Genomic DNA, 10,576 nt, shown 5'->3' on the forward strand with positions numbered 1-10,576 from the left:
GGTTGTTTATGTGTGTTGACTTTGAACTCAGGACTGAAGTAGTGAAGTATTTTGGACTCCTGAGTGGCCCAGGGTCTAAGGCACTACATCTCAGTGCTTGAGGCCTCACTACAGACACCCTGGTTCCAATTGGGAGTTCCATAGGGCGGCGAACAACAGGATCAGAGTCATCCGGGTTTGGCCGGTGTAGACCGTCATTGTAAATAAGAATTTGTTCTTAATTGACTTGCTGAGTTAAATAAAGGTAAAAAATATATATATTAATATATATATAATGGTGAGATGCATTTGTGCGATTTGACATCCTTCATTGTGGGCCTATTCTACAGTTACTGGAATCTATTATCAGTGACTGAGAATAACAGTGAATCCGTGAATAAATCTTATCCACTCAAGAGCCTTAATTCAGTTTGTTTACATAGAGCAGTAGAACAATCTCTTCTAATTACAACAATATGAATCAGTGATGTTTTGCAACTGACTGACAAAAGCATGTTTATCAACAACAAACTGAAACATAACAAGCTCACAAAGGAAACATGAGGAAACCTAAGGTGGTTTCATGATACAACAAGTAAGGCCTGCAGGCAAAATAACACTCAAACCGATCTGTTTATTAATATTCTCACATACAGTGTTGTAATTGACATAAAATCATTGGATAAGTACATGGAGATGTCATGGAGCAGTAGAGCAACTTGTTTAAACAGCTCCACCAGTCTAGGTGATCTGACGTTGTTATTCACATTTTAGTCATTTAGCACTCTGATCCAGAAGGACTTACAGTTAGTTAGGCCTAGTAACACACACAGTACTATAATCATTTTGCAAAGACATTTACAATACAGTTGTACAGCCCACTTGTTTCAGCCATGTAAAATCATGCTTCATAGGCTCATCACAACATCACATTTTATGATCCTGCTGACATTTATGGCATTTAATAGCCTTGAATATAAAATGGAATGTCTCTCATGAATGGCATACTATTAACTATTGAATAATGTTTTTGGGATGTGCGACAACTCAATATAAAGGCACACTCGTGGTATTACTGTACTACAACTATCTGTTTACGTTTGGGTGTAGATAATGGGGGTGTCACATCATTGCGAATGCCAAATGAAGGGTCTGCCAAGTCAGATATACAAGTGTTGAACTGTAGCCTTGGCAAAGGAGGGACACGGGCTGCATTTATTGAATTGTCTTCACAGATACTAAATATACTGGGTGCTGTATTTGAGACTGAAAATAATCCATTTTATTTGTAGGCCCAAGTATTGTGAAAGATGGGCCTCTTTTTTTTCAGCTTCAAAGCTTGTGCTTTGTTTTAGCTCCAGCCTTCTGAACTTGTCGTTGTTGTAGCTGTCTCCAAGTGAAGAATGAAATGCATGTAATTCTGTAGTCCGGAATGGATGGGCCCATCCCCCTTGGCCCCATTTACTCTTTACTCTTGTTTCAATTCAGAAGATTGCACCGTCCGTGTTCACTGTCCATTCAAACGACTGATGGCTCAGATGGTTTTGCATGGAATTATAAAGGAGATTTTGGGTCCAAAGAAGACATCCCTGGAACAACATGAAAAATAAAAACATGTGTTTAGTAGTGTGCCCTATTAGCCTGGAATCCAAGACTATGGTAAACAGTCCATGCCTTTCTAGTGGATGGACCATGTGATTCAGGAGAGAATGGCCTAGTTAATGAAGGAAGCATCTAGTCAAGAATGGCATTATTTTCAAGTGATAACCTGATCAACTGTGATTGAAAACTGATAAGCTCCCTGTATCTGTTTGATTTCCAGGCATATAGTGCCTCTTTAAAGGAAAAACACTTCTCTGTAGTCAACAGCTGACTAAAAACAGCCAAAATGCATAGGCCTAGCCATAGCGTATTTGCATTACACGAGCAAAGGCCATGATGTAAAAACAGCACGGATGACCTTTTAACAAAAGTCAACTCCACATCACAGCTCACTGCAAGGCAGCACACGTGCCTGCCTGTATTAATAGGTGGCTTATGATAATCACAATGTAGGCAGTGTTCACTGGGCAGCCTGTGACTGGATCCAATTCGTTCCCAACTATAATTGCCCGCCGGCCTCCATTCGGCCTCCAGTGCACATAACAGCACCACAGAGCCATCCACTGTTCCAGAACTGTATTAACATCGACTGTATATGTGCTGAACATGGGCGCCGCCTACTGGCGGAGAATGGAATTGCTGTACCTTGGGCAGCAGAGGAGCTCACTGAAGTTACAGTAGCACACCATGTCGCATTTGTTCCCCTCCCAGAAATGGTTCTGCAGGGAATCGATGGGTCGCATGGTCGCAACTCCGTTGGAGATGCCAACATTGCGACAGTCCCTGTCCTTCAAGACTTTCTTGTAGCAGGACCAGCGGTTTGATGGAATGGCCTCGCTGCCCATTGCCAACAGTCCAACCAAGAGAATTGCAGCAATGAGTAGTACCTTCATTTTGATCAAGCTGTAAATAGGACGACATAATGTATATAATTGGTTAGAATGTCTCCAAAGTCACCCCAGTCATTAATATATACATACATTTTAACATTAACTACAAATCCAACCCACAAAAAATGTATTCCCGTTAGGGTCACCATAAGCAGGGTCTGAGTTTTAGTAAGGTCCAGAGGGGGTGGAGGACATTTTTAAAGTTTATATTGCATTTCTATCAAATAAAACAAATCTAAAATGCTATTTGGAAGAGAGCAAATACAGACAAATATGTACCCAGTCATTATCACATTGGTTGCTGTAGCTTAATTTACCTCAGTTGATCAACAAAACACGTAGCCTATTAGATCTACAATTTGCCACTACACATTAACTCAGCACCGAGATGAAAAAGTTCAATATGTAGAGAGGATCTGTTAGAATATGTATTTATTTATTAACAAAACGCAAACAAATATGTTTACTTTGCAGGACTTTGTATTGCAATGTCCTGCAATTATACACATTTTATTATGGGCTGTGCAGCTTAAAAGCTCATTTCCTGCAATTGGATACATGTTGCCATGACTTATGCCATGTTAAAGATGTAAAGTTCCACGCATAGAGGACCTGCGTGGTTCTGGTACCGGTTCCGACCGACACGTTCGCTTATAAAATCGACCTGTGGACACCGTAGATCAAAATGGCTTGCATCGAGCGGTAACGCGGGTTCATAACGACTCATTTGTGTATCTCTTCCGCCTGTGTGATTTAGGACAGAGAGGAAGAGGAATAGAGATGCCCATCTTTCGGCGGAAAGATGTCTCCTATCAGTAGGTGGCGTTTTTTCGCCCACCAAGCAAAGAGTTTTTGTATGGAAGTCAATGAGAGAGTGTTGAATTTGGTAAACCCAAAAATGTATGGCTTATTTGCTACGTTAGGTTTATTTCATCCAGTAATAGTTTCCGAATGGTTAAATTGTTACGAGTGTATTGATATAAGCAGGGCACGTGACATCCCGGCAATTTTGAAAAAACACTTTATATGAGTGTTGTCTCGAGATGGCTATGCAATATTCATTACATGAGGCCAGTAATGTAGCGTCTGTCTCCATTGAATACAGGCAGTTGACGTCGAATTTTCAAAAGAGATTACAATAATTAGATGTATCCACCAATCCAAATAAATAATAGGCGGGATCTAGACAGCACACCGTACCGCTTCGTTGACAACATTGTCAAGACAGCGAGACATGTATATCCATAATCTTCGTTTATGATGTGAAATCTGACACCACTTGAAGCTGGGACGTCCCTCCTACCATTTCATTCGCTCTTCCGACTGTCCATCAACTCCTGGCTAAACCATACATCACAGCCGCTGACAAAGCACATGCCTTAAAATCCTGACATCGTAGCGCAACAGGATAGAGTAGTTTCGTCGCTCGAGCACGTTCAGAGATCGATTTATAACCAACTTTATTACAGTAATTTAAAAAGATTACTCGTTTTTAAACAAAAAACACTTTTTGTTTGTCCTAGACAGACAATATTAAGATGAAAGGCGAGTTCAGGAAGCCAAGCCAGAGCTCTCTTCACAGCGGTGGGGGCAGACGTTTTGATCAAGAGAGACCTGCATATTTGATCTAATACTAGACATACAAATATGTATTTTACAGTTATAAGGAAGGTGAAATCTTATAGTTATTATTTTTATAATTTCATTATACTATATTTTAAGCGTTATTCATACAGTTTTGTTGAATAGGAAATACATACAAAATAGGAATCATATTTTACTTGTGTACTTGAGCTTGTGTCCTCAAAGTGACTACACCTCAGCAATTTATATCTATTTTTATCAGAAAGGTGAGATTTCTTTCTTGGAGTAGGCAGCATTACTTATGGCCCTCATGATAAATAATTTGTTTTGGTGATTACGTAGATTACATTTTAGATTACATTTAGTTACATTTATTAAGAGATATGATATCTGAGTGAGCGTGATTAATAAAATCAATGGGGGCCCCCTGGAGGTCAGGGTCCCTGGGCACGTAATTCAGCCATGATTACTAAAAGTTCAAATACTTGGCTAGACTAATTTGACTAATTTACCAATCTTCAAAATGTTAACATCGACTAATTGAGTGACTGAATTGTTAGGTTAGATTACTCGTTGGTTATTACTGCATTGTCGGAACTAGAAGCACAAGCATTTCGCTACACTCGCATTAACATCTGCTAACCATGTGTATGTGACAAATGAATTTGATTTGATTTGACTAATTGAGTCACTGTCAGTGAGTGACATATAAGAAGAGGAAAACTGCTGATGCACAACCAAATTTCGAAAATTCACCAATTGTACAATTCTAACTCTCAACAGTAAGTTGAGACTCCGTCTTCTTTGTGAGCAACTCCAGTGTAGATTTGGTCTTGTGTTTTAGGTTATTCTCCTGCTGAAAGGTGAATTCAGCTCCCGGTGTCTGGTGAAAAGCAGACAGAACAATGTTTTCCTCTAGGATTTTTCCTGTGCTTAGCTCCATTCCTTTAAAAAAATCCTGAACCCGGCCAATTCTTAACTATTACAAGCACACCCATAACATGACCGAATCAAATGAAATAAAATGTTGCGCCGAATAAAATAGGTGTAGTAGACCTTACAGTGAAATGCTTACTTATGAGACTATAACCAACAATGCAGTTAAAAAATAATACAGATGACAGAACAATTTCAAACGCATGAAGGTACAACGTTCATCGGTACAAACAATAGTACGCAAGTATAAACACCATGGGACCGCGCAGCCGTCATACCGCTCAGGAAGGAGGCACGTTCTGTCTCCTAGAGATTAACATACTTTGGTCCGAAAAGTGCAAATCAATTCCAGAGGTGGTGGCAGGATCATGTTGTGGGGGTGCTTTGCTGCAGGAGGGTCTGGTGCACTTCACAAAATAGATGGCATAGATGGCATCATGAGGACGAGGAAAATTATGTGAATATATTGAAGCAACATCTCAAGACATCAGTTAAAGTTAAAGCTATGTCGCAAATGGCTCTTCCAAATGGACAATGACCTCAAGCATACTTCCAAAGTTGTGGCAAAATGGCTTAAGGACAACAAAGTCAAGGTATTGGGTGGCCACAAAGCCCTGACCTCAATCCTATAAAAAATTAACCGAAAAACGCGTGTGCGAGCAAGAAGGCCTACAAATCTGACTCAGTTACACCAGCTCTGTCAGGAGGAATGAACCAAAAATTCACCCAACTTATTGTGGGAAGCTTGTGGAAGGCTACCCAAAATGTTTGACCCAAGTTAAACAATTTAAAGGCAATGCTACCAAATACTAATTGAGTGTACGTAAACTTCTGAACCACTGGGAATGTGATTCAAGAAATACAAGCTGAAATAAATAATTCTCTACTATTATTCTGACATTTCACATTCTTAAAATAAAGTGGTGATCCTAACTGACCTAAGACAGGGAATCTTTACTAAGATTAAATGTCAGGAATTGCGAAAAACTGAGTTTAATGTATTTGGCTAAGGTGTATGCAAACTTCCGACTTCAACTGTACATGTATGTAGAGTTATTAAAGTGACTATGCATAGATGATAACAACAGAGAGTAGAAGCGATGTAAAGGGGGGGGGTGCAATGCAAATAGTCTGGGAAGCCATTTGATTAGATATTCAGGAGTCTTATGGCTTGGGGTAGAAGCTGTTTAGAAGCCTCTTTGACCTAGACTTGGCGCTCCGGTACCACTTGCCATGCAGCTGCAGGAGAACAGTCTATGACTACGGTGGATGGAGTCTTTGACAATTTTTAGGGTCTACCTCTGACACCACCTGGTATAGAGTTTCTGGATGGCAGGAAGCCTGGCCCCAGTGATGTACTGGGCCGTTCGCACTACCCTCTGTCATGCCTTGCGGTCAGAGCAGTTGCCAGACCAGGCAGTGATGCAACCAGTTAGGATGCTCTCGATGGTGCAGCTGTAGAAGCTTTTGAGGATCTGAGGACCCATGCCAAATCTTTTCAGTCTCCTGAGGGGGAATAGGTTTTGTCGTGCCCTCTTCATGACTGTGTGCTTGGACCATGTTAGTTTGTTGGTGATGTGGACACCAAGGAACTTGAAGCTCTCAACCTGCTCCACTGCAGCCCCGTCAATGAGAATAGGGCGTGCTCAGTCCTCTTTTTCCTGTAGTCCACAATCATCTCCTTTATCTTGATCACGTTGAGGGAGAGGTTGTTGTCCTGGCACCACACGGCCCGTCTCTGACCTCCTCCCTATAGGCTGTCTCGTCGTTTTTCGGTGATTAGGCCTACCACTGTTCTGTCATCAGCAAACTTAATGATGGTGCTTAGCTTATTGATGAGCTTTGAGGGCACTATATTGTTGAACGCTGAGCTGTAGTCAATGAATAGCATTCTCACATGGGTGTTCCTTTTGTCCAGGTGGGAAAGGGCAGTGTGGAGTGAGATAGAGATTGCATCATCTATGGATCTGTTGGGGCGGTATGCAAATTATTGTGGGTCTGGGATTTCTAGGATAATGGTGTTGATGTGAGCCATGACCAGCCTTTTAAAGCACTTCATGGCTACAGACGTGAGTGCTATGGGTTGGTAGTCATTTAGGCAGGTTACCTTAGTGTTCTTGGGCACAGGTACTGTGGTGGTCTGCTTAAAACGTTGATATTACAGACTCGAACAGGGAGTGGTTGAAAATGTCAGTGAAGACACTTGCCAGTTGGTCAGTGCATGCTCGCAGTACATGTCCTGGTAATCCATCTGGCCCTGCGGCCTTGTGAATATTGACCTGTTACTCAGATTATCTGCGGCGAGCGTGATCACACAGTCTTCCGGAACAGCTGGTGCTCTCATGCATGTTTCAGTGTTATTTGCCTAGAAGCAAGCATAGAAGTAGTTTGACTTGTCTTGTAGGCTTGTGTCACTGGCCAGCTCTGGGCTGTGCTTCCCTTTGTAGTCTGTAATGGTTTGCAGGCCCTGCCACATCCGGCGAGCATCAGAGCCGGTGCAGTACGATTCAATCTTAGTCCTGTATTGACGCTTTGCCTGTTTGATGGTTGGTCGGCGGGCGTAGCAGGATTTCTTATAAGCTTCAGGTTAGAGGTGCGGCAGGGTAGCCTAGTGGTTAGAGCGTTGGACTAGTAACCGGAAGGTTGCAAGCTCAAATCCCGAGCTGACGATACAAATCTGTTGTTCTACCCCTGAACAGGCAGTTAACCCACTGTTCCTAGGCCGTCATTGAAAATAAGAATTTGTTCTTAACTGACTTGCCTAGTTAAATAAAAGTAAAATCAAATTTAAAAAAGAGTTACGCTCTTTGAAAGTGGTAGCTCTAGCCTTTAGCTCAGTGCGGATGTTGCCTGTAACCCATGGTTAGGGTATGCGTACAGGCACTGTGGGGGCGACGTCACCAATGCCCTTATTGATGAAGCCAAAGACTGATGTGGTGTATTCCTCAATGCCATCGGAGGAATCCTGAACATATTCCAGTCTAACAAAACAGTCCTGTAACTTAGCATCTGCTTCATCTGACCACTTTTTTATTGATCTAGTCACTGGTGGTTCCTGCTTTCATTTTTGCTTGTAACCAGGAACCAGGAGGATAGGATAAATTATGGTCAGATTTGCCAAATGGAGGGTGAGGGAGAGCTTTGTATGCGTCTGTGTGGAGTAAAAAGGTGGTCCAGAGTTTTTGCACATTTGTTAGTTTATTTGCGTTGTTTGTATTAGCCACCACTATGTTTGAAAATATTGAGAGTGGTACACACTAACGTATTGTATTGGATTTGCCTAAACATAACACTTTGTATTCAGGGCAAAAAGTGAATTGCTTTGCCAAATTCTTTTGCAGTATTACTTTAGTGTGTTGTTGCAAACAGGATGCATGTTTTGGAATATTTTATTCTGTACAAGCTTCCTTGATTTCACTCTGTCAATTAGGTTAGTATTGTAGAGTAATTACAATGTTGTTGATCCATCCTCAGTTTTCTCCTATACAGCCATTAAACCCTGTAACTGTTTTAATGGTGAAGTCCTAGTGGTTTCCTAAGTTAGGAAGGACACCTGTATCTTTTTAGTGACTGGGTGTATTGATACACAATTGAAAGTGTAATTAATAACTTCACCATGCTCAAATGGATATTCAATATCTGTTTTTTATTTTTATTTTAACCACCAATAGGTGCCCTTCTTTGCGAGGCATTGGAAAACCTCCCTGGTCTTTGTGGATGAATCTGTGTTTCAAATTCACTGCACAACTGAGGGAGCTTACAGATAATTGTATGCGTGGGTTACATAGATGAGGTAATCATTCAAAAATCATGCTAAACACTATTATTGAACACAGAGTGAGTCCATGCAATTTATTAGGTGACTTGTTAAGCACATTTGTACTCCAGAACTTATTTAGACTTGCCATAACAAAGAGGTTGAATAGTTTTTGACTCAAGTCTTTTCAACTTTAAATATTGTATTAATTTGTCATATAAAAAATATATAAGTCCACTTTGACCTTATTGGGCATTGTGTGTAGGCTACTGACAAAAACATCTACATTGTATAAATGTTCAAGTCAGGCTGTAACTCAACTAAATGTGGAAAAAGTCAAGGGGTGTGAAAACTTTCTGCAGGCACTTTAAGTAGGACCCTGATTCACATAGTGTTATGATGTTGTTGATTGTAGAATTTGAACCTAGCATAAGTTGGACATCCTCTATAACATTTTTCAATTTGCAACAATATTGATACTGGACATAAATATTGCATTCATCTGTTATGTCAAAGATTGTTGGATATATACAGCCTATTTTCTATGTCGCTTATGCCACTAAATAATTAAACATTGTGCTTTAAATAGATTCAATATTATTTGCATTTCAATTATATTACCATAACCCATTTATTGCAAAGATTCCCACGGTACAATGATTGCAGCCTTATAAACTTCCCTTCTGTACATTGCAGTTATAACTAGTGCTGAGCAATTTACCGAGATTTGGGTTGAATTATTTTGAATTCCATTTCGTTCGATTTTTTTCTGTGAGGTCAATGCACAAATGGCAGTTTCTCGAGAGATAAGTCAGATCCAGCCTGAATTGTGTGATGTAGTAGGGAGTTGTCGTTTCCAACAGGCCAATATCCTGCATATTTCAGAGCGTAAATCGTAGTAATTAACTACAATGACCATAATCCACTGCGCATCTACTTGTCCTTTCTATCTTTTCTTTGTGCCTGCTACGGTAATTTGTGCCTGCTACGGTAAACGGCAGAAGAATGCGCGATCGTGAGGGGATTTAAAAACACTGATCTAAGTGATCGAAAGTTCGTATTCAGTCATAGAAGTATGCCTTATTTACTCCGAAGAGATACAAATGAGTGATTTTGTCAGACAGAATATTCAGCAGCTTTGTAGGGATGAGATGATGACTTGGAATTAAATAATACAATCATAAAATAAAACCAATGAAATATACACAACAACTGAAATATGTTATTAAAGTAATTTGAACATTAACATTATGGTTAATAAGTGATAAGCAGTAATGAGCAGTCACTGCCATCATGGTACTTTTATTAATTGTTTTATTCTGTGTTGTTACAGCATTCAACCCAAATAACCGAAATCGAAAACGAATTAATATGTTTTAATCATCGAATTATAATCATTCATCATTAGTTATAACTCGTGTTAATTTACGTATAACTCCCCAACATTATTATATTTCCAATTACATAACATTATCTGCTGATTAAATGAGCCCCTACCTTATTTAGTACTCTCCCCAGGAACGGCAGTAGCTTCTGACCCGTTTTCCTTGGGTACATTTAGTAAGTATAAAACAGAAAACAGAGGAGTCTTTATCCCTACTCTACCCCATGCTAAGAGTATGACCATCTCTCCCCTCTCCTCTCAGCCAGTAAACCAGAGAAATAACCAAGGGCATTGATTAAGTCCGCACTCTGCACAAGCACGAAGTTAACGCCATGCATACATGCAAGTACGTTAGAGGGCTAAGAGGAGGCCAGCATTGGGGAGTGATCCAAACCAAACCTCTCAGTTCTCAGACAGATTTAGTTCATATATGCTGTGGAAAAG

General features: G+C 40.3%; 1 protein-coding gene across 2 annotated transcripts; it reads right to left on the reverse strand.

Moving 5' to 3' along the window:
* Nucleotides 1–1,330: 1,330 nt before the first annotated feature.
* LOC135561845 (scrapie-responsive protein 1-like) lies at nt 1,331–10,376 on the reverse strand. 2 transcript variants are annotated; one of them, XM_065003924.1, is made up of 3 exons: nt 10,246–10,376; nt 2,227–2,484; nt 1,331–1,568 (listed from the first exon to the last, which is right to left on the reverse strand). In XM_065003924.1, the coding sequence occupies exons 2-3, from the start codon at nt 2,472–2,474 to the stop codon at nt 1,514–1,516; spliced, it is 303 nt and encodes a 100-aa protein (XP_064859996.1). In that variant the 5' UTR covers nt 2,475–2,484; nt 10,246–10,376; the 3' UTR covers nt 1,331–1,513. The 2 variants fall into 2 exon arrangements, with proteins under 2 accessions (XP_064859996.1, XP_064859997.1); XM_065003925.1 differs by lacking the exon at nt 10,246–10,376 and adding an exon at nt 3,084–3,223.
* Between the last annotated feature and the right edge of the window lie 200 nt (nt 10,377–10,576).

This window comes from Oncorhynchus nerka, linkage group LG18 (genome assembly GCF_034236695.1).
Source record: "Oncorhynchus nerka isolate Pitt River linkage group LG18, Oner_Uvic_2.0, whole genome shotgun sequence".
Taxonomy (NCBI): Eukaryota; Metazoa; Chordata; class Actinopteri; order Salmoniformes; family Salmonidae; genus Oncorhynchus; species Oncorhynchus nerka.